The sequence below is a fragment of the Ailuropoda melanoleuca genome, chromosome 14, assembly GCF_002007445.2.
Source record: "Ailuropoda melanoleuca isolate Jingjing chromosome 14, ASM200744v2, whole genome shotgun sequence".
In the NCBI taxonomy this organism is placed as follows: domain Eukaryota; kingdom Metazoa; phylum Chordata; class Mammalia; order Carnivora; family Ursidae; genus Ailuropoda; species Ailuropoda melanoleuca.
The window spans coordinates 88,300,088-88,325,435 of NC_048231.1; the positions used below are offsets into that span (position 1 = coordinate 88,300,088).

A 25,348-nucleotide genomic window follows, 5' to 3' on the forward strand; every position below is an offset into this window, starting at 1 on the left:
TTAAACGCTGAGGAGATTAGAAATAGCTAAGATATGACTAGGAATTTTTTTAAATGTTATTCCTTCTTTTGCAGATAATGATTACCATGCTTAGAGGGATTAAATAATTCTGCTCATCTTTTGCCATAACTGTATGATCCAGAAGTTCAAAAGGAAAAGCTTCTATCATTTCCTCATAGTGAACTGTTAAAATTAGTTTTTAATAATCTGCAACATTTGGATTTGAGAATTGATGGTAGCAATGTCATCTTCCCATTCTCAGTATTTCTTCCCTTGCGATCTCCCAACAAAAGTTAGGAATCTTGTGTATCTCTTTACCAACCCAATGCCCAGTTTGAAGTTAGGATAGTTGGGGTGCCTGGGTGGCTCAGTCAGTTAAGCATCTGCCTTCGGCTCGGATCATGATTCCTGGGTCCTGGGATCGAGCCCCATTCTTTTTGTGTGTGTGTGTGAATCTACATATGGTTTTTTTAAAAAACATTTTTTAAAATTTAAATTCAATTAATTAATATATAATATATTATTGGTTTTAGAGTTACAGGTGTGTGATTCATCAGTCTTATATAATACCCAGTGCTCATTATATCACATGCCCTCTTTAATGTCCATCACTCCATCCCTCTACCCCCGTCCCCTCCAGAAACCCTCAGTTTGTTGCCTATGATTAAGAGTCTCTTATGGTTTGTCTCCCTCTCTGGTTTTGTCTTGTTTTATTTTTTCCTCTCTTCTCCTATGATCCTCTGTTTTGTTTCTTAAATTCCACATGTCAGTGAGATCATATGATAATTGTCTTTCTCTGATTGATTTCTTTCCCTTAGCATTATAGCCTTTAGTTTCATCCACATCGTTACAAGTGGAAAGTTTTCATCTTTTTAATGGCTGAGTAATATTCCATTGTATATAAAAGAAATTCTGTACCCATAGTATGATTCCCCATTTCTCCCCACTCCCAAGCCCTAAGTACACAAATGTACTTTATAGATTTGTCTGTTTGGGACATTTCATGTAAATGGAATCATACAACATGTGATATGTTGTGACTGGCTTCTTTTACTTAATACTTCATTTCCTTGTATTGCTGATTAATATTCTACTATATGAATATATCATGATTTATTTATCATTTGATAAAGTGCGATATATTTATACATTTATTCATCAGTTGATGGACAACTCAGATTGTTTACACTCTTGGGTTTTTATGAATAGTGCTGCTGTGAACATTCATGTACATGTCTGAGTGGACGTAAGTTTTCATTCCTTGGGAGTACAATTGCTGGGTTGTACAATAACTCTGTTTAATCTTTTGGGGAACTCTCAGACTATTTACTGTAGAATTTTCAGAGTTCCTTACATAGGGCACCTGGCTGGCTCAGTCCATAGAGCATGTGACTCTTGATCTTGGATTTGTGAGTTTGAGCCCCACATGGGGTGTAGAGATTACTTAAAAATCTTTAAAAATTAAAAAATAAAAAAGAGCTCTGTATATGGTTTAGCTACTAGTCCCTTGTTGGATATGTGATTTGTGAATTCTTGGTACTAGTTTGTAGCTTGTTTTTTCATTCTCTTAACAGGGTCTTATATGGAGCAAAGTTTTTAATTTCAATGAAGTCCACTGTCATTTTTTTCCTTTTATGGATTGTGCTTTTGGTGTCATGTCTAGGCATAGCTCTCAAAGACTTTCTCTTTTTTTCTAAAGGTTTATTATTTTATATTCTACATTTAAGTCCTCAATCCATTTTGAATTAATTTTTATATAAGGTGTGAGCCTTAGGTCGAGGTTCATATTTTTGCCTATGGATGTCCCGTTCTCATAGCCCACCTGTTGAAGAGATTATCTTTCCTTCATTGAATTGCTTTTGCACCTCTGTCAAAAATCAGTTGTGTGTATTTGTATGCATCTTTTTCTTGGTTCTCTATTTTGTTCCATTAACCTGAAACCACATAGTTTTATAAACTTAACTACATTATAAGTCTGGAAATGGAGTATGTGGGGTTTTTTTTTCTACCTTTTCCTTTTCTTCCCCCCAGAGTTCTAGCTATTCTAGTTCTTTCCATATAATCTAGTTTTTCTAGCTATTCTAGTTGTCTTTCCATATAATTTTAGAATAATTTTGTCTGTATCTACAAAAAAAATTGTGTAAGGATTTTCATACATATTGCATTAAATCTGTGTATCAATTTATGGAGAATTGACATCTTTACTCTGTTAAATCTTCCAGTACATAAACATGATATGTCTTTCCATTTCGTTTCTTTAGATCTTCTTTGATTTTTTTTCATCAGTATTTTGTAGGTTTCAGCATACAATTCCTATTGTATATTTTTGTTTCAGATTTATTTACTTGAGAGTGAGAGAGCTAACGAGTATGCAGGGAAGTGGGGTAGAGGGAGAGGGAGAGAGAGAATCTTAAGCTGACTCCCCACTGAGCATAGAGCCCGATGCAGGGCTTGATCTAATGACCCAAGATCATAACCTGAGCGAAATCAAGAGTCAGATACTTGAGTGACAGCCACCTAGGCACCCCTGTATATGTTTCTTTTAGATTTACATTTAAGTGTTTCAGCTTTTTGAACCATTGTTAGTAGTATTGTTTTAAATGTAGTTTGCCAGGATATAAAAATATAATTGATAAAACCTTTTTCTTATATTCTGCAGCCTTGCTGAACTCACCTATTCAGGTTTTTTTCCTCCCGTTCCTTTAGATTATCTCTGTAGACAATCATTTTTCCTTAAATAAGGACAGTTTACCTCATCTATTCCAAACTGTATCCATTTTCTTTTCCTGCTTTATTACACTGGCTAGAAGTTCCAGTGCTCTGTTAAATAAGAGAGGTGAGTGTGGGCAGCTTTGTTTCATTTCTGATCATCAGAGGAAAGCATTTGGTCTTTTACCATTAAGGAGAATGTTATAGATTTTAAGCAGATGCTCTTTATTAAGTGAGGAAGTTCTCCTCCATTTCTATTTTCCTTAAAGTTTACTTTTTTAAATCATGGGTTGATGTTGAATTTTGTCAAATGATGATGCTCTTTTTCTTCTTTAGCCTGTTAATATTTCAGTTATGTTTATTTATCTTTGAGCACTGAACAGACTTTCATCCCTGGAATAAATCTCAGTTGATCATGGTGTATAATTCCTCATCTATATTGTTGAATTCTATTTGCTTACCTTTTGGTTAGGACTTTTGAGACTAAGTGATATCGATCTGTAGTTTTCTTATTTCTGTTTTTCTTTTCTTTACATTTTCTTTTCTCTTCTTTCAAGAGATAAAGGATCTTATAACTTTGTTTTGGAAAGCATTAATCAAAGAACCAGTTTCAGCATAGCTGCTTCTTGGTCTTTGAACCTTGGTTACTTTGAAAAATGCATGTTTGCTCTTTAAGCTCTGTCCTGAAGTATTGACTAACCACAGTTGACTAGTCACCAGGCACAGCACAAGAACTTTGTGGGGGGTGCTTGACAGAGTCAATACTCAATATTGTGTGAGTCCGTGAGTTTTCATGGTTATGCTATGATGTTCTGTCATACCTTCTACCCTGCCCTGAGCAGCTCATTCCCTGGAAGAACTTCATGGTGAAAAGGATATTGGGGTTTGAAATCAGAAGACCTATGTGTCAGTAGTGGTTCTCAAATTTAGTATCTGTGTTATGTTGAACAGTTACTTAACCTCTGTAATTAAATGAGATGAATTTAAATGGATTTATAAACTTGTTACTACATAAATACTAGCTTTATTTTTATTGAATCCTTTAATTTTATAGGAAAGAAAAAAAATACTAGTAAAAGATTGGTGATATCCGAACAGTTCCTTAATATCCTTTCCCCCATTTCTCTGATATTTTCAAAATTATCAAGTATTAAGAAACAAGACTGAGAGATTTCAGAGATTTATATTTTGACTTAATATGACATAATCTTTGATTTTGTTTTTAAGCAATAAATCTTTAGAAATGTGGCATTTACTTAATTTCCTCCCCCTTGCGATTATTTTACTGAAAGCCATGTTTAATTAAAAAATTAACTTTGTAGTATTATTCTAGTAACCTCCCTCCCTTTTTTAAAGTTTTATCTTGAAAACCCAACAACAACATGATATTGCAGAGGGATGGTGTCATTTGGCACTCATCAGCGACCATTGAATTTAGCACTGCTCATTTTTTTGTTGGAGCAATTCTGAGCAAACTAGTGGTACTAACATGGTATGTCCTCCTCGGCAAATTGACGTCATTAGGCCTTGGAACTGTCTACTGGTAGATCTAGTTCTGGGTCATTCAGGTGGTTCAGGACTAAGATTTTCCTCTTTCGAAGACTTTGGTAAACCTGAAGCTGCAAGATTGAATTTCACTTAGAAATGTTTAAGTTAATACACCTTCGGGAAAAAAGAAGTCCTTGAATATTTATAGCTTTTGATTGTTAAAATATTTTGATGGCTGCTGTGAATGCAGTTATTAAAGTACTTATTTAAAAGATTGATTAGAAGGCTCAATTCCTAAAGTAACTTTCAGTGGTGAAATTTCTGTATTTTGTGATTTAGTAAAACTATTGATAACCATATGGAAAATATTGAGATACCCTATTATCCATTACCAAATTAGAAATAATGTAGTAGGGGTACCTGGGTGGCTCAGTTCATTAAGCAACTGCCTTTGGCTCAGGTCATGATTCCAGGGTCCTGGGATCAAGTCCCGCATCAGGCTCCCTGCTCAGTGGGGAGCCTGCTTCTCCCTCTGCCACTCCCCCTGCTTGTGCTCTCCTGCTTTCCCTCTGTCAAATAAATAAATAAAATCTTTAAAAAAAAAAAAAACAATGTAGTAGACAACAAAATGTATCTTCAAGGGTGGGAAAATAGTGTATAAGGAACAGATGTGTGTATCAGTTGGCAAGTTCCCAGGTGATTTATAGAATGGAAGCCTCTGCCGCCCCCCCCCCCATTCTAGTGCAGCCATCTGCTTCAGTTAGGTTCTTTCAGTGTGATAATTATCAGATCTCATATCTAATTCCTCCATAGACAGATACTATCCACCTTGGGGCAGTGTATTTTAGATCTCTTACAGAGACCCAGAGCACTTGTCATCATCCCTCCTTCCAGCCCCCAAATTATAACCAAACTAATATTAAAAAGAAGTAAACTTTTAAAACAGTCCTGCACTTTTTAGGGTTTTTTTTTTTTTAATTCTGTGCAGCATAATTATGTCTAGATCACCTAAAGTAACTGAAGCAAAAACATTGAAAGGAATCAAGTAAAAATGTAACTTATTGAAGCATCCTTCTGTTTTTCCCAGATCTTAGGAAAGTTTGTAACCATGTACATATATACATATGAAGAAATAGAGCACACATGAACATTTTGTTCATTAATTTTTGTCTCAGCCTAATTGTGGTAAACATATTATATATTTTTTTCATGTATTGCATTTGTAGCCAGTAAGTAAATTAAAAAGTTTAAGAGTTTTGGTCCATCTTTCTTTTAGTTTTTTAAAACTAAAATTTGTGATTCCGTTTGGTCTAGCTGGAGTCTCAGCAGAAGCCATGCAGACGATCAGCGCTGCTCCTGATGCCTTGGGGCCAGAAGCCAAGGTCCAGGAGGAAGAGCACGACCTTGCAGATGATGACATCACAACTGGTAAGCAGGGACATCTTTAACATAATCTGGATGAACTTTGTCCAAAATTGGAAAATGCTTTTAGATCATTTCTAAGGGGATTAAATATGTTGATGGGAAAGATGGAAACTTGTATTGATGGAGTGTTTAGTTTTATGAGACTCTTTAGTGTCCTTTTTGATCTTGAAGTAGTAAGAAGCAGAACTGTTTATTTAGTCTAGGTTTGCTCATTGTTGCTGTAACAATGAACCTGCTAGCTGTGCATTTGATTTCCTGGAGACCTTCTGATTCAGAGGCTAGGATCATTACGAAAGCCTTGAAATGTGTAGAGGAATACACCTATTATGTTATGAAAGGTTTTGCAATTATAGGGTAAACTGCAAAATACTGAAGTCCTAATAGCAATATATGCAATACAGGCTGTGTAGGGAAACTTACAGATATTCTCTGTACCTATAGCATACGAGTGGATGCGGTTTTTGAAGTTATTTACGTTGTGTAGATATTGACCATTCTAACCTGTATTATTTATTACATAAATAAAGGCATAAAGTAAAATTTAGGAAAGCCATATACCACATATGTTCCATATTCTATATGTTTTGTGTTCATATATGTTCAGCTTATCTTTTTGTAGACTTAAATCAGTTTTCAGTTACTGGATCTCCAAATGCATTCAGCTCAATTTCTTTTAATGTACAGAGTATTGAAAACAACCCACTATAAATATTTTTGTTGGTATTAGGAATGACAAGCTTTTTTGTATGGATGGTTATTATATAAAATCTGACCATATAAACCTATAATTATTGTGAAACAACAAATAGTGACTTAATAGTAATCAATAATTTGAAAAGAAGCATGCCCAGAAAACATCAGCACAATTTTCTTCAAAAACTAAAGGAATAAAAAAAACTAAAGGGAGGTTTTTTCCTTCTAAAGCTCTGCGTGGCAGGTTCTTTACTGTTTTTCACTGGAAGGAAGTTGAGGGAGCCTAATGATCTCCCTTGAAAATTTACAAAGCATGTAATCAAAAACCTAGAGCCTTGTGCAACTGCTGCAAATAAGTTGTTGACTAAAGTGGGGAGCATCTGGTTTCCAGTAAAAACGGTGGTGCCTAGTACTTGCTACTCTTTAATCCTTTTAAGGTGTCAGTTCATTGATTTAAAAAAACTCAACTTAAATATAAAGATAAATGATTCCAGAAATTTCCAACTTTTCTGAAAGTCATTTAGCACTTCACAATTATGAAATTGTTTCAGTATCTACTAAAGGAAATTCTTTCACTTGTGGATCTTTTTTAACTAGTTCTTTATTCCATTTTTATTGCTTTTTTTATATGCTATAGATATGTTTTTTCCCTGTTAATTTTAAAGGCCCTTTAGCCTATAAAAAGTAGTGGTTTAATTCAGAGAGGAAAAGAAGTTGCCTTTGTAACAGTAGAATAACTCAATTTGCATTCTGGAATAAAAGCTAAATTTCTGAGCACTCAAGTAAGCATTATTAAATCAGTACATTGAAATTTTGAATTATGCACTACCAAAGTCATGAGACTGCAAACAGCACATGACTGTGCTTTTATTTTATTGTTAAAAAAGTCAAGAAGCTTAAAAATGAAAATCTAGTTTGGAGAGTCAATTAATTCTACGTAAACTATATTTTAATCTTTACAAAGTTAAACATATGTGATGAATGGCTTTGATCAGTTGATTCATTTCATGGCATGGGTACTAGAGGCAAGTATGTTCAAAGAATTTAAATAACTAAAAAAGGCTTCCTTAACGTGTTGTCAAAGCAACTAGCATGCTGCAGTCTGTAGATCGTTTAGGTTACCTTTGAATTGTGTGACTTGATTAAGATGTGGTATAGATTTTTGTGAGGGTTTAGAAGAAAACCATATTTCTTTTTATTGACTAGAATTCTATATAAATTACATTATGAAAAATATGGTAGCTGCATTGAGAGAAACCTGTTTCAGGCACAATAATCTTGTTTTGGGATAACCACCATTGGAGAGCACAAGTACTACAGAAGGGAGATCTGGCCAGTTTAGCCATTCACTTTGAAAAATCTGGGGTTTTGTTGGTTACTTAAAAGGAATTGCTCCATCAATATCTTCTAGTAAAGTAAACATGGCAGACATATTTACCTGTATTTTGAATGAATTCTTATTTGGAAGTTAGGCTAATATGCATATTTATATTAATTTTGTATTTATAGCAATCTGGGACTTAATTCTTTAATTATCTTTATTAAACAACTGACCAAGATACCAATTAAATATGAAGTATTATTTAGTGCTTTAGACGGAATAATTATTTTTGAAATTTTTCTTTTTGGTGAGAAAGCATGAGGTATGAATGTTGTCTTATGACACTGATCTGAGCCTAGCAGGCTTTGTTAGTGTTTGCCTTATAAAAGGAGAGAAGCATGGATAAAGCTATATAAGTGTTAGCTATGATCAATTGGAACTAATTAAATTTATTTGAAATGAAGAGTCTTAACTGGAAGAGAACAGCTGGAAAAACTGGGAAGAAAAAATTGAGTCTTGATTGAGACAATTTAAACCTTCATCCTGTCGTTTAAAAAATATGTGGCAGCTTCTTTCTATATCTTTCTTTTTAAAGCTAATATCTATTGATTGGCTCTACAAAGTAATGCCAGTGTGCCTTGGTCAACACACATACTCCATTTTATTCAGCATTCTGTCTTAAGGTTTATCAGATTTTTTCCTTTAACCAAATGTTTTCAATTACACATCAAAGCTATATGAGCTATTTTCACAGATTAATATTGTTTTTATGTAGAAAAAATATTAAAACCTACTTCATGTAATTTTTTTATATTACAGTACAGTATGCATAGGAAATATACTTTTTCATTGGAATTGCTTCAGGTTTTGTAATACTCTGTGTATTAAAATCTGTTTTAACAACAATAATGGTATTTTCTTTACAGTAAAAAGAATGACATTGATTGTTTCTAGAGTATAATTTCAGTGTCACATGAATATTACTGTATACATGTGTTTGCTTTCGTATAGTATACTTTTGTTTTTAGTATTATAACTTCAATGTTTATTTAGATATATGGTTATTATTTATAAAGAATATGTTCTTGTCTTCCTTACAATATTAAATAAGTCATAATTATATTTATGGAGTAAATCTCACTAAAATCTGACTTATATAGGAAAAATTTTAGGTAAGTTATAATGTTTTTTTAAGGTAGACCTTTTAGGTCACTTAGTTATCTTTATATAGTTTTTATCATGGTAAAGGGTGGCATTCTGAGTGACGATGAAGCTATATGTCCCCTAAATGTTGCATTTTAAAACAGCCTACCCCTAATTGCAGTTAAAAAGAATTTTGGAAAGATTCCATTCACAAACCTGCATGGATCTCTTTAAGAAAGTCACTAAATTCTTATGAGGGTCATACTGCAATATCCCGCCCTTTGTTCAATGCAGCATGGACACACTGACCATATAACAGTGATAAAGGGTCAAAAGTCCCTGACATTGTCAAAAAGAGACTGCTTGGTAGTAGATCAGCAGGACAGTTGACAGATTCAGCTGCTTACAACAAAAGCTGCAATGATATGTGGATTCACATGGGTGTGTTGACTGTATTTGTTATATTTCTTGTAAGTTTTAAATGTAATCTGTAAAAAAAAAAAAAACGAGAAATGCTGTGGAAAAAAGAAAAAATAGAGAAGGGTAAGAGAAATTGAAAGTAACATTCATTGACAGTTTACTATGTACCAAGCACTTTACACTTGACTGTAACAACATTTCTTTTAAGTGGATACTGATATTTTTCCAGATATATAGGTGAGGAAACAAACCCAGAGAGGTCACTTTTACAGGGTTATATACTTAAGAAGTGGTAGATCTGGGACTTAAAATGACCTGCCTGACTCCAGAGCCTATGTGTGGTCTTAAATACAACCCCACACTGCCTAGTGTTCTTAAGCTCACTGACCTTCAACATCTTTTTCTTTTCAAATGTCAGGTGATGTCACAGTCCACCTTTATTGCTTTTGATATCAGACACAAGCCTGGTAATTGCTGGATATCTTTTTATTTAAAATATAAACTTGTTATTCTAAATTTAGACCAAGAGATTATCTCCTTTAGAAAAAACCATCATATGTTCTTTAATAGTTCTTTTTAAATTTGTTCTTTAGATTCTTCAGGACTACTGTGATGTGAGACTGTAAACATAGGCAGTGTTTATTACTAAACACTTATTGCATACATGTAAGATGAAGTACTTATTGTTCTAACTTTTTGAAGTCGTCAGTATAAAACCAACATGTTAACATGTATTCATACACTAAAGTCAGCATCTCTAGTATATTAATATAGAGCTGAAAAGGACATCTAGTCTGAGACTAAATATTGGTTTGTGCGTTTTACTATTTACTAAGGGCCCTTTTCATAAAATGTCTTTACATTTGTTTTGACTGAAAAATAGGAAATTCATCCTGTTAAAATACAGGTAAATTCCAAAGAATTTGGGGGCATAATGTATTCAGAAATCAGAAGTACTTTCCAACATAGAACTAGAGGCCTTATAATTATTAAACTAGAATAAACTTCTTCACTGCTCCCCTTTCCTTTGTTTCTCATTCTTTAACTTATAATTTACGGCCTAAAAAACATTACTACATCTATGTGAATTTTTTTTTTAAGATTTTATTTATTTATTTGACAGAGAGAGGCAGCGAGAGAGGGAACACAAGCAGGGGGAGTGGGAGAGGGAGAAGCAGGCTTCCCGCTGAGCAGGGATCCTGATACTCCTGATACGGGGCTCAATCCCAAAATGCTGGGGTCATGACCTGAGCCCAAGGCAGATGCTTAACAACTGAGCCACCCAGGCACCCCTATGTGAATTTTTTTTAACGATTTTATTTATTTATTTGAGAGAGAGAGAGAGGGCGAGCACAAAGGGAGAGTGAGAGGGAGAAGCGGACTCCCCTCCAAGCAGAGAGGCCGATGTGGGACTCCATCCCAGGACCCTGAGATCATGACCTGAACCAAAGGCAGACGCTTAACTGACTGAGCCACCCAGGCACCCACATCTATGTGAATTTTAAGTCATTTATTCTAAATTATTATCCCTGCCCTTGCTTTTGACTTGCGAATGTTAGTGCTACAAAAAATCAGTTTACTATATTAAGGTCTTAGGATGATTATAAATTACTAACACTATGCTTTATTTACCATGCAGTTTTCATGAAAACAGATATCAAGAAAAACAAAAGTGTGGATTTCTGAATGAAATATGCCACTCCAAATAATTTACATTTCTAAACTTTTAACCAGGAGGAAGAAGATGTGAATTAAAATTTTTGTTTGGTGTTTAACATTCGGCTTTACTTGCATGTTGATAGGGTATTAAGTAGAATTCCTAAATACAGTATTTGAGAGTTTCTGATAGGAATGTTAAAATATAGCCAAAATTATAGCTTTTAGTCATTCGTTTTCTTTTCTCATACTTCCCCTCCGGTAAGTATGGCTTTCCCTTTTCTTTGTTTTTAACTACCACTTACATTAATAACTATCAAATCTGTATCTCCAATCTAGGCTTTTCTTCTAAGTATCAGTTTAATATGTCTTTCGTCCTGAATGTCCTGTAGATACCTACTAAATATTAATTCATAATTGTCCAAAGACCTTATTACACTAAACTCGTATTTTGTAGTAGCTACATTCCTTCTGTGCTTAGAAGGGATAGATACTATACTTGGTATGGTCCCAAATGAGCCCTACTTTTTACTAAACTAAAACTCATCTCCTTTTATATTTATATCTCATTTTATGTTTATATCTCATTTTATATTTATACCTCATTTAAAGACATCACTAAGGGTACCATTAACCACCCACCATCCCAAACTAGAAATCAAGGGATAATCCTGGCTTTCCCTCTTTTCTCTATTTCCACAAAGAATGCATAGGTCTGGACTTCCATTTTTTTCTATATCGGATTATTATTATTATTATTATATTCTCCTGCAGCCATCTCCTTATCTTCATTCCCTTGCCTTCCCTTTTAGTTCATGCCTTCCATTGCTCAGAGTACCAGAAGCCAGCTCATCAAGCTTCACCCTCATTAAGTGTTGTTTAATGGCTTCCCGTTGTTTATAGCACAAAATCCAAACACCTTAGTGGAGGTGTCTCGGGCCCTACAAAGACTGACTCCTATCTTGAGCTTCCCCGGCTGCTATGGCAACACTGAACTTTGTTTCCCCAGAGTACCCTGCTGCTTCATGACTTAGACTTTGCATGCACCTCTTCATCTGACTGGTGTGCTGCCCCCAATGTCTCATACATGTGGTAAAGCTCTGAGTGTCCCCTCTAAACGCAGCTTGAGTTTCACCATCTTCCCGAATCCCTTCTGGAAGATGTCCCAGTTTGTTGTATACACTTCTGCTCTTGCACTTTGCAGTATCGTTAAGTGACCATTTCACTTGCCCTCTGTGAGCTATGTGTGGGCATGTGACTTGTACTTTGTATTTCTAGCAATAGAATAGTACCCTGGCATATAGCATCTTCTTAACAAATGTTTATTGAATGAATGATGAATTTATAAGATAACTCCTATTTCAAAAAGAATTCCTTACATACCAGCAATTTATTTATGTATATTTACTATGTCTTTCCTATTATGTATTATGTGTATATTTCCTTAACCTCCCCCTTCCTTTTTTAGTGGGTGTTTAATGAGTCAGAAAGCATTTGTAACACATTAGTGAGGGAATATAAGCTCCTATTTGATAAACTGTCTACTGATACTGTGAAAATGAGACTTGGAACCGATTTAAGAAATAATTATCTCCATTGAATCAGTAGCTGTTGATTCCCATTTAAAAGTTAATCTTTTTTTCTTGGAAAACATGTCTTCAAAATTAAAAAAAGGATATGATCCATTGGATTTAAATGAGAAAAGATATGAAAAAATGCCTGGGAAAATGTGTTTTGGAACTTACATCTTAATGAGGGAGTGGGAGGTGGGATGTACTATTGTGGGAAGCACAGGCTGAGAAGCGGACTCTGAAAACTCTGGAGAGCCCGCTTCATGGTCTGCACTGACCCAGGTTGGAGATGTGCTTATGGGTGGTGGTGCTGGCTTCTTACAGGTTTTGGTTGCTCTCTCTGTCTCTTTAGTCATGCTTTTCTTCCCTTTATGCTTATCTTTCCCTTTGCCCTGGGAGCTGTGCTGCCTCATGTCTAGCCCCTGCTCTGTCAATGAAAACCAAAATCTCTTGTGGATTTCCTGGAGCGAGGGATGTCAGTGTAACCGTTGTCCAGGAGTTCCCCCTGGGACTTGATGGCCCACTGCAGGAGAAACAAGGTGGCTTGGGTGCAAAGTGGTGAGATGCTCATAGGAAGGAGAGAAATGCAGAATTTTCCAGGGGGCCTGACATTTGAACATATGCCACAGAAGAAGTAGAGTGTGGAATCATGTTGTACGGGATGGCGTATGTGGTGTTTTGTGGCATTCCTCTGGGTGTCTGCAGTTAGTTATTTAGCACGAAGAAAACTGCCTTTTTCTCATCCATTGAAATTTTAATGTGTTCAAGTTTATGTTTGAAGGCTTGGCTTGGGGTGACTTGCCTAAGAACAAGTGCAAAACAAAAAGAGGCAAGAAAAAGAACAAAAGATGGCTAATAAGTACCATTTGAATGTTTACTTCCTCTTCAAAATTTTCTTTAGACTTTTTAAAACGGGAAATATACAGGGGTGCCTAGGTGGCTCAGTCGGTTGAGCGTCTGATTCTTGGTTGAGCATCTGACTTTTGCTTTCTGCTGGGGTTATGATCTCAGGGTCCTGGGATCTGTGCTCAATGTGGGCTCTGCTGGAGATTATCTCCCTCTCCCTCCTTCCCCCTCTGACACGCCCCACTGCTCTTGTGCACGCTCTCTCAAATAAATCTTTAAAAAAAAAAAAGGAAAATCTACATAATATTGATGTATTTTGGCCAAAAAAATGATCGTGTATTTAAATCAATTAAGAATGTTTTGTATACTTGAGGTTTGCTAAGAAAGTAGATATTAAAAATTTTCATGACATAAATAAATCATTGTAAAGTATCAGAGGTGCCCTAACATAAATGACTTTAATCAGCTGTCACATTGGCACTGAATCTTTCATAATGATATTTTCCAAAAATGGCACTTTTATTGTGTGTGTACGCTCACGGTACATCCTCTTTGCATATGATATTTTTGTAAGGAGTTGGTCAATAAACAGTAATTGACATCATCTGAGCAAACTCATCTAAAAGAATACATTTAAAAATCAGGGACTAGGGCTCTGGCTGGCTCAATCAGTAGAGCCTGCGACTCTTGATCTCGGGGTTGTGAGTGTGAGACCCATGTTGGGTGTAGAGATTACTCAAAAATAAAATCTTTAAAAAAAAAAATCAGGGACTTAAAGTAATAACTATCATAGCTCTAGCATTTATTGAGTACCTGATATGTGTCAGGCTGTGCTCTAGGCTCTTTTTAATCCTCACAACTAATTGTAATAAATCCTCATTATCAATTCCATTTTATAAGACAAGAAAGTAAGTCACAGAATAGTTAAGTAACTTTCCACATAAAGCCCATAGGAAATGGCAGAGTTAGGATTTGAATCCAGCCTGTTTGCATCTAGATCTTATGCTCTTAAATAGAAGTAATTAATTCAAAGCCAAGTCATTAAAAAAAAAAAATCTTATACGAAAAAAAGAAACAAATGTATTTATTGTGGCACATCATTTTCTCTTTATGAAATATAGATACTTCTATTTTAATTTTTGATATAGTTTAATATTTTATGTCGTGCAAGGAAATATTTAATATGTGAATAAAAGACTTCCTATTTTCTTAAAAAATAAACATAGGGGGCTCCTGGGTGGCTCAGTCAACTAAGCGTCTGCTTTGGCTTAGGTCGTGATATCAGGGTCCTGGGATTGGCGCTGCACTCAGCTGAGTCTGCTTCTCCCTCTGCCCCCTCCCCCCATGCTCTCTCTGTCTCACTCAAATAAATAAATAAAATCTTAGAAAAAAATAAACATAGATAATTAATATAGTAAGACAATTTTATATATTTTCTGGATAAAGTAAGAATTATTTTTCATTCATATAAAACCACACATTTAATATACCAGTGCACATATTTCAGATTTAATATTATATATTCTTTTTCATAAATTTAGACCAGGAAAAAGCAGAAATACTTAATTGGATAAGAGTGTAGGAACTGTTTTTGTTTTTGTTTTTAAAGCCTTCCATGTGAGTGAATAACCTTCAGGATGAACTTCTAGTTTGGCCTTTTGTGAGCTGTGTAATAATACCTCTCGGATAAGAATGAATTGCATTAGATTGTGGCACACTATTATATATCTGTATATTACATGAGTTGCCCTTATAATTGATATCAAACCCATACGACCAAAAGTTGTAATTCACAAAAGTAATGACAACAATGTCTCATAATTCACAGACTTTATGTCATACCTGTGAATGATTACTTTTACTGTGCAAACCACATTAAAGGGGAAAAACAGGTTTTAAAACAAATGTGGGGTTTGGGAGAGTTCTTCTTGCTGATATTTTATAATAATTTTTACTACACAAAAGGATAATTGAATTGATAAGCATCCTTGAGTTTCCCAGTGATTTCTTGGATTCAAATTGTGAAGCATAAAGGCTTTTACTCTTACTTTGAAATTTTTAATCACAAACATAAGTATTTGAGGTGAAGACAGTCATGAACCTGTATGTATTTGTCCTCACGTAATATGTAGAAAGAGAAGTCCTCACTCATAGGTAGGATAAAAATCAAGAGAGAATATTTCATCTTAAAAAAAAAAACAATAACAACAACTATGTATCTTAAATATAGTTGAGTGAATTAAATGGAGTAAACCCAGTTTAAAAGGATTCCGGGAAACTGAACTAGCTACCCCCTTTGTATACATTTTTTTTTCAGTGTCGCTGATACCACCTAAAAGAAGTATAAGGAATATTCAGCTTTACTCCACAAACACATGAATATGCACCTTGTATTTTTCTGTCACATTCTAGGGAAGATTTGGTAAAGCAAGCAGCTAATTGAGAAGCTGGTGGTCTAATTTAAGAGAGAGAGGCTGTATATTCATGCACAGTTGCACGTACACACGCACAACACACATGTACCTAAGATAGACTTTAGGGAGAATTCCAGGCACCAGGGATGAGTTAAGGGTAGGATTTACTTATGAGGTAAATCATGGCAGTCATAGCAGCGGTGGACTGACTGTTAGTTTAGCGACTTGGAAATGAAGACTCTGAGGGAGGCTGAGAATAGTCTGGCTGGTATTTTTGAGCACCTACTAGGTATTTAGCACTTATTAGACACGGGGAGGGTAGAGTGAAGTTCATGCTCCAGAGGGCAAGACTGATGACTGGCTATGTTTATTCTTTGTTTTGACATTTTTCCCTGAAGAACACTCTTAACACGAAGGTTTAATAAATCCACGTTACCGTGATGTAAAACTTACCATTTCATGTGTATCTATAGTGAATTTGTAGATTTCATGCAACCAGAAAAACAAAATGGAACAGAGTCAAATCAGCTAGATGACAAGCTGGTCTGCAATGGTAGGTACATATTTAGAATATTTTAGAATAAATACGCATGCAGCACGGGCTCTAGTATCTCATTGTCTGTGTCCAGATCTCAGCTTCCCTGCTTATTCACTGTGTGGCTTGTGCAAGGGACTGGGAAGCCTCAGCTTTTTCACCTGCAATATTGTGATAGTAAGATTGTTGAGAAGTTTTAAATGAGATAATGCTTCTAACCTTAGTAGAGGAACTGGCCTGACCCATGACAAATGCTTGAGAAGTGTTGTGTTCCCCCTCCCCACCATCACTCTAAGTGATTTGCTTTAGTAAATAGAATAAACAATCTGTAACTAACTTAAAAATCACTTATAAATCAGTTCTTTTAGATGACTTAATGATTTTTCTGTGTGTTTGATCACTCCGAGGGATATAAATTTACTAGACAAATTTACAGTTTATATAGAGAGAAGAAACAACATCCAAACTTCCATGCAAGTTTTCAGAAATTTCTGTAAGCTGCCTCAGGAAATATTGACAAATTATTCTAATTTCTTAAGTGCTTTTATATTTGGCTTATTATTTTTTTATCACATGTATCGTCTGAATTGAGTTTTACCAAGAAGAGTAAATCATTTGATGAAATAGAAAGGACAGCCTTAAAAGAAAATACTACTTTAGGGGCACCTGGGTGGCACAGCGGTTAAGCGTTTGCCTTCTGCTCAGGGCGTGATCCCAGCGTTCTGGGATCGAGCCCCACATCAGGCTCCTCTGCTGGGAGCCTGCTTCTTCCTCTCCCACTCCCCCGCTTGTGTTCCCTCTCTCGCTGGCTGTCTCTCTCAAATAAATAAAATCTTTAAAAAAAATAAATAAAAATAAAAGAAAATACTACTTTATACTTATAGTAACTGAGGGAGAGTTAATTTGCATATTACACCTATGTTTGGCTAGTGGTGATCAGTGTTTAATGGGAAGGAGATAATGATATAAAAAAAGCTGTCTGGAGACTTTGATACAGGCATTCAGTTGAGAGTCACTGCTAGATTAGGAAAGCATATTTAAAAGATAAAATCTAAAGGATAAAAGAAAATTTCCATTGTACTCTTATTAAGAGTCTTCCCAAGGAAGAAGAAGAAGAATTTTTTTTTTTGTTTAATTTACTTGAGGGAAAGAGTGCACAGGTTGGGGAGAGAGGAAGCAGCAAACTCCCTGCTGAACAGGGAGCCTGAAAAGGCCTCCACCCCAGGACCCTGAGATCATGACCTGAGCTGAAGGCAGATGCCTAACCGGCTGAGCCACCCAGGTGCCCCAAGAAGGAGAAAATTTTAATTCGGCTCTCAGACTTGCAAGGATGCTTACTTTTTAAGAGTATGTTCAAAAATAGAATAAGGTATACCACACGAAAATAAAAATTCAGTGTGAGAGTATGATAAAGACTTTCAGAAATGCAAGATCTCAAAAATATGTACCTCCCCTTCTCTTTTATCAGGAACTAGAGGAAGAGGTGTGTTCCATTAAAATAAGGGAGTAAACTAAAAGAGAGGCATCCTGGGATCCAGTGATCCAGATAACACACCTCACGAAGTTTGGCCCCCTGATGGATGCTATCCCACTGTCCCATGAGTTGGTACCTCTTAGGAATGTAACCTCAACACCTAGCCACCCTGAGGATTACATGGAGAAGAGAATTCTGGGAGATCGGCATTTGTGTTTCAAGGTCTGATAACCCCTCCTTAAAAGAAGAGTCTCAATGAGTGACTGGGTTAAGTTCACTAAGGTTTCTTCGAATGCATCAGTCTGTGTTCCAGATATTTTGCAAGATCTAACTGTTTGACTTCCCAGGCTGGGCTTGTTTCTGCTACCTAGTGTACTTCCCTATATTCCAGATTTATACAGTTAGATCAATTATTGAAAAATACAGAAAACCACCACCAACTAAAGGTAATTATTAACTACAGGGCAGGGAAAAAAGCAACCATGATTGACAGATCACATGCTTGAGCTGTGAATAGCAAGCACATCATAATGAAAATATAAATGTTGATTAAATCCTAGTTTAATAAGAACTGTGGTATAATCAGAGAAAGAAAGCAGACCGTGTGCAGAAATGTGTGTGAGTGAATATGGATATGTGTGTGATGTGTGCAAGTAAGTTGTGTATATGTGAGGGAGAACCCAATTTTCATTGACCATAGTGGGGAACTTTAAGCTTAAAGATAAGCTTAAAACTGAAAAAAAAATTAGAAAGTAGCGATGTAGGATTTTCTAAGCCAAAATTGGTGGTTTTTGCAGAATAGAAAATGGGGATAGGGTTGAGGGACTGCTGCTTTCCCACTAACTTGTAGAACTTTTTGACTCTTCAAACAATGTGTAATTTCATAAAATAAAAACTAAATTTAAAAGTATTAAATTTCCAAAAAGTAGAACAAGGAAGCATATGACAAAAGGTGATAGTGAAGGAGTGGGGAGACTTGACCAAGTATTTTGAGTGTTTCAGACCAGTATGTGAGTTCGGGGATGCCCCCCAAAACACCCAAGGATTGTTAGATATCCTATCTGAAATGGTGGGGAAGCAAAAGGGCTGGGAAGGGGTGACAGCTTGAGTGTTATGACTGTAGGATACAAAGATGAAAGACTGGATTTTCCTGTCAGCCCTCAGGGGTCTGTTGTGGGACTTTAGTATCTGCCCTTGCTCTGTGGTTAATCAGCCCACTGCTAGGATGACGTAAAGTGATGTCACCAGGTTGGAATGAGCTGGAAACAAGCCTAGTGTGTGTTTCTGCCCACCCTTCTTTACATCCTTTTTCCTAACTGTTCTAAAGGAAAAGACAAAGGAGAGAGAGTTCCAACAGGGGGTGAGTGGGTATATGATGGAAAGAGTGGGAGAGACATTAAAAATGTTCAATTGATGTGAGTACCTGAGTGAAGGAAACCTAGATATCTTGCTGGTTTCTCCTCACGATCTAATCACTTGCATCCAAGGGTTATGAAAACTGGCTGCAGTGATGACAGAATCACTCCTGGTTAAGTTTGAAAAAGAAAATGTGATGAATGAAAATAACAATCTGTAGACAGACCAAAGTCTTCATTTTTAAAAATGAAGATAAATCAAAATCTAAGAAACTCTGAACAGATTAGTGTACTGTTCAGATATACCAAAAATCTGCAGTAGATTTTAAATACTATTTGGGAGCACTTAGAAGGAAAAGTGAGAATCAGTACAGGTGCCCTGAGCCTTCCCACACACTTGAATTTTATCCCAGTGTTTCGGTTGTATTAATTTTTTTTTAAAGATTTTATTTATTTATTCGTCAGAGATAGAGACAGCCAGGGAGAGAGGGAACACAAGCAGGGGGAGTGGGAGAGGAAGAAGCAGGCTCATAGCGGAGGAGCCTGATGTGGGGCTCGATCCCATAACACCGGGATCACGCCCTGAGCTGAAGGCAGACGCTTAACCACCGTGCCACCCAGGCACCCCACGGTTGTATTAATTTTGTTACTATCCATCACCTAAAATAATTTTGATGTTTTGGAGTAAGAGGTATACAATTCATCATACAATGACATTTATACTCTTCTGTGGGTTTTCACGGCATACAACACACAATGAAATGAGTCATTTTCCTGTTCATAGGGAGCTATTTCTCATGATAAGTTTGGGGTTTTTAGAATTTGGCTTGACGTTACTTGTCATTACTTGCACAAGTATCTTTGCTATTAATGCTTTACTCATTATTTTCTCATGAAATGAGAAATGAATTTATTGACTGACTTAGGGGGAGGGAAGAGAACTTCTGAAAAATAAAAAATAGTCTATAAAGAGGATTCTAGGCTGACAGCCCAAGATCCAGCAGCACAGTGAACACCCACGTCAGTAGTAGTAATCACTGCTACCGTGCTACAGCCAGATCATCGCTGCCGGCTGGAAGACTCTGCATCTTTGGTACTTGTGATACTAAGATGTATGTCTGACTTGCTTTTATGTATTCATGCGGAAGTCTTTGCACATTCCAGTAAACACAGGATCTTTCAAAGGGCCTGGCTTGATGTTGAAGCAGACTTTTTACTATTAAATGTGCAGAAAGTGGCATTTATTCTTTGCCACACAGTGGTATATCTGGCAGATGTCTGCACCTGCAGAAGCACGGTCTTCAGTATAGCCAGACAGGCCTGGCAGGGTCCCCGTGAGGGGTTACGACGCACTAGGTGAGCATCTTTGAACTTCAGTTCAACACAGGCAGAAAGCGTGGGCAGGGAGATTTTCCACGCTGGAGTCAGGGCTCGGGAGGGAGAGAGCCAGAGGTGGTGTAGCGTTTTGGAGGAAGTGTCAGTGGTTCACTATGAATGCATATAGAGTGGAGCAGGGCCAGGAGTGACCAAAGACTAAAGGGACTTCCTAAAGGATTGACTGAACAGGGAGGCTAGATGATGAAAGGCTTTGTATGTCATGCTGAGCTGCTTTATCCTTGTTCAGGGGACAATTAGGAAGCATTGAAGAGTTTTAAGCCAGGTAAAAGTGTAATCTGTTTTTTCATTAGTCAAAGCACTCTGGCTATAGGTGCTGAATATATTGGAGGTCAGTGCTGGGGCGAGTGGGAGTATCCCCTTAACGAGGGCAGGGAGACCAGTTAGGTGGAGAATGTTGCAATGGTCCAGGAGCCCGCTGATGAGGGCCTGAGCCAAGGCAGCACAGAAGCGGCCCAATAGATGCATACACGGAATAATGGAGAGCTAAATTGAATACTCTAAGCTGCTTTTCTTAGAATGGTATTTACATTTATTTAAGACATTCTGCTTATTTAAAGTCCTCTAGGTTTATAATTAAAATCAGTTAATTGTTACCTAGTATTAAAACATTCCAATAAAAAGAATGCTTACATTTACAAATGTCAGCTGAAGTAAAGTGATTCATGTTGTTGTGCAAGTGCTTTATGATGAATTTAGTGCAGAGATATTAGTGTCCTCCATGTGCCATATAAAAATCCCCCCCCCCCATTTTTGCTACATTCTCATAGGGTTGGAAAGACCTAATTCATAATCTGGTAGCTAGATTCTAGACCAGTTTTTACCCAGTGCAAGGAATTCCTCATACTACATCACTGATCATAAATGTTATCCAGCCTCTGCTTGTACACTGTATTGCTTTTCTAGTACTACATGATAAATGACCACAAATACTGTGGTTTAAAATAATCTCACAGTTTCCAAAGGTCAGGGAGTTCAGCCACGGTTTAGCTATATCTGCCGCTCTGGGTCTCACAAAGCTGCAGTCAAGGTGTTGACCTGGGCTGGGTCTCATTTGAGGTTTGGGATCCTCTTCAATCCCACTGCTTATTGGTAGAATTAAGTTACTTGCAGGAGTTGGGCTGAGGTGTTCAGTTCCTAGAGGCTGTCCCCAGTTCCCTGCCCAGTGGCCCTTTCCATGGCCATTTCCCAACACAGCAGCTTGCTGCTTCAGAGTCACCTGGTGAATTTGTCTGTGCGTGCTTATTGTAACCTAATTATGAGAGTGCCATACAACGTAACTGAATTAATGGGAGTGACATCCCATCACTTTGCTGTATTCTGTTGGTTAAAAGCAAGTCCCAGATCTCACCCACACTCAAGGGGAGGGAATGATACAAGGTTGAAAGTAAGTCGTGGAAGGAGTGGGAGGGGTCACCTTTGGATGCTCCCATCGCACATACACTTTGCAGTTGTGGGACTCACTGCTTACACTATCATTCCTTCTGTATTTTGCTTGTTTTGTTTGTGTGTGTATGTATATGTGGGAAAGAATGTCTCCTCCCATGTCCTCTCTTTGTCCTTCAGCAACTTCTCATATGATATAATTTCTATACCGTTCCCTCTTCCAGTTGTCTTTACTTACTCTAGTGTATCAGTGATATTCCTTAGACTTTGGCACTTAGAACTGACCACACTACCACTCGCAGACCAGTGTAAGTATTATGGGACTGTTGCTTTCTTTTATCTGGGTACTGTAATTCTGAAATTAAGTTGGTTTTCTTTAGAAAGTGTCCACATTTTTTTACTTCTGCTAAATATGAAATCACCTGAACTCCATTTTTACAGAAAGAAAGTCCTGTTAATTCAAGTCTTCCCAATGTAAAAACAGGAATTGATATATATCCTTTTTGATTTGTTTCTTGTTGGCTTCAGCCATCATCCAGACTCAGAATCTTTGCTGTCCAGTGGATTAGTTATTCCCCCAGCTTTATATCCTCCATGAATGTGCTGAACAAGCGTCTATGTTGTCATAATGCTAACTAGTTAATTGTGGACCAGTGGACCAGGCCCCAGTGTGACTGCTGAAGCATGTGGCTAGGAGCTAGCCCACCGAGTTACCCAACCTGGTGACACCTACATTACTGTATACCTTCAGTTTTTTAACTCAATACATGCCAGCCCACCTAACTCAAATTTCTCCTTCATGTTCTTTTTTTTTTTTTTTTTTTTTTTAGATTTTTATTTTATTTATTTGAGAGAGAGTGAGGCAAGAGAGTATGAGTGGAGAGGTAGGGGTGGGGAGGGGCAGAGGCAAAAGAGATTCCCCACTGAGCAGGGAGCCTAACGTGGGGCTCAATCCCAGGACCCTGAGATCATGACTCGGGCCAAAGGCAGACACTTAACCAACTGAACCACCCAGCCACCATCTCCATCTTGTTGTTGTTGTTGTTGTTCTTCTTCTTCTTTTTTTTAAAGATTTTATTTTATTTTATTTTATTTTATTTTATTTTATTTTATTTATTTTTTTTTAAAGATTTTATTTATTTATTTGACAGAGATAGAGACAGCCAGCGAGAGAGGGAACACAAGCAGGGGGAGTGGGAGAGGAAGAAGCAGGCTCATAGCAGAGGAGCCTGATGTGGGGCTCGATCCCATAACGCCGGGATCACGCCCTGAGCCGAAGGCAGACGCTTAACCGCTATGCCACCCAGGCGCCCCTTACTTTATTTTTTGACAGAGAGAGAGAGAGAGAGCATGCGCACAAGCAGGGAAGTGGTAGTCAGAGGGAGAAACAGGCTCCCCACTGAGCAGGGAGCCCAATGTGGGGCTCCATGTGGGGCTCCATCCCAGGACCCTAGGATCATGACCTGAGCCAAAGGTAGACACTTAACCAACTGAGCCACCCAGGCATCCCAATTCCATCTTGTTCTTAAGAATATTCCAAGAGCTTTCTTCATACGCCCTGCTGATGTCAGAATATTTGCATTTATGGACAGAGTAGGTTTTAAGTAATGAGTTTTAAATTTGTGGTATGAGTCTAACTTATAAGCATTTAAAGTGGTTTTAAATCATTCTTGAAATGCAATGAGTTGCAATGATATTGGAGTTACATAATTTTTAAATTAGCCATCCTCCAGATCTTCAAGAGTCACCTCAGGCATTATTGATTGGATGATTGTCATGTAATACAGCACATATAACAATCTTCCCATGGATACCAAGAAGTTTTATATATATCTCAACAATATGTACGAAGTTGTATTTCTGACTTCGCATATGTTCATAACAAATATTTATTGATGAGGTATTTATAAGAATGTGTAAATGCTTGATATGCTCAATTTAAAACTTAGGTCTTTGTTACTATGTTTTTAAAGTTAGCAAAAAGGCATAGTAAATCAGGTAGGCATAAGATTATTCATGTACTGTATTAAAATACCACTTTAAGAAAACTTGGATTGGCATAGGACGAAAAGAATCCAGACCCTTTGGTGTTAATATTTTGTTTCTTTTTGATATTTAAATATTTCTAGTTGACTACATCTGATTCATGGAATATGTAAAGGAGCTTATATATTTATAAACATACCATATACTTGCTGAGAATATTTTCTTTAAATATGAGGTGTATTTTTAAAGCTTTGTGAGTTTAATTTTAAAGAAAAAAACGTGAAGATTAATAGAAAGCTTTGTGTAGTCACTTAGAAAGTAGTCAGATAGCCTATGTTTTATTGACACACTAAAGCTGAACTTAGCAGATTTTTCCTTATTCTCTTCCAACTGGAGTTGGTTGTTTTTGAAATAAAAGTGACAGGTGCAGTAACAGTACTTTCCTCTTCTCTCTGGCCAGTATTCACCTAAACTTTAGTGAAGAGTGAAAATATAGAACAAATGAAACCATCTGCCTCTCTGAACCAACTAGTCCCTAGCCCTCTGCTGGGGACAATGCTGGTGCCACATGAGTCAGCCCATGGACGGGCTCCTGCTGAGCCTCATTTCAGAGGGTTAGGGCAGATCCTGTCAGCATGCATTTTGGGATGTGATTCCCTCACCAACCAGTTATACAGACATCAAAGAAACTTTTAATTTATGTCTAATTACTCTTTGAGAAACTGTCCACCATATTCAGCAATAGCTATGTGGTATAAAAAACCACCTTATAAATATGTACTTATTTGAAATCTGAAATAATAGATTTAACCTCTAGAAATATTCCATATGAATATATTCTTCCTTGCATCTTTCTTAATCTTTCTTGTAAAATTATAAGTAAAAGAAGATAGTAAGATAGTATGAACAGAAAGGATTAATTTTAGGTGATTTATGCTTTGTAATAATTTTCATTTCTTTGAAAGAAGTCTTTCAAATAAAACTTCTAAGAAGATGGTTTAGCCCATTTGTCAGTGGAAATTTTTATACCCAACATATAACTTCAAATAAGAACAAATTAATAACATTTTCATGAGACTATTCATTGGAATTTTAATAGGGTTTTAATTTTTATTTGTGTATTCTTTTGGGAACTTTTATAGTTTAACAAAAAATTACTAAATGTCTTATAATCAAAGGTGACCGCTCAGAGCTGTGACTGATAAACATCTGTCACATCACAAACTTGTATAAACAACTCGTTCTTTATCAGGTTTGTTAGTTGACATCTGTTTGAATGACAGATGTCAATGCAGTTAAGATGCAGTTTACTTTGGGGTCTTACCTAAAAGAGGCGCACATTTGCATCTTAAAAACAAATGGGGCTATTGCCATTAATATAATTGGCTCCTTCCTTAGTAAAGAAGCATCAGCACACAACACTAGTCACTATCTGGGTCAAGCTTTTTATGGGTAGGGCCTGTAAAGAGATCTCGGAATTAGTCATTGTGACCATTTTGTGAGTCATTGTGACCAGTGAGAAAAGAAGTCT

General features: G+C 36.6%; 1 protein-coding gene across 4 annotated transcripts in view; it reads left to right on the top strand.

The window, feature by feature from the left end:
• The window catches only part of WDR7 (WD repeat domain 7), a 339,096-nt gene that overhangs the window by 144,105 nt on the left and 169,643 nt on the right, over positions 1 to 25,348 (top strand). For all 4 annotated transcript variants that reach the window (XM_019800741.2, XM_011226266.3, XM_034643188.1 and 1 more), the window contains one exon: positions 5,512 to 5,625. In XM_019800741.2, coding sequence (XP_019656300.1) covers positions 5,512 to 5,625 — 114 coding nt within the window. The remainder of the gene's footprint in view (positions 1 to 5,511; positions 5,626 to 25,348) is intronic.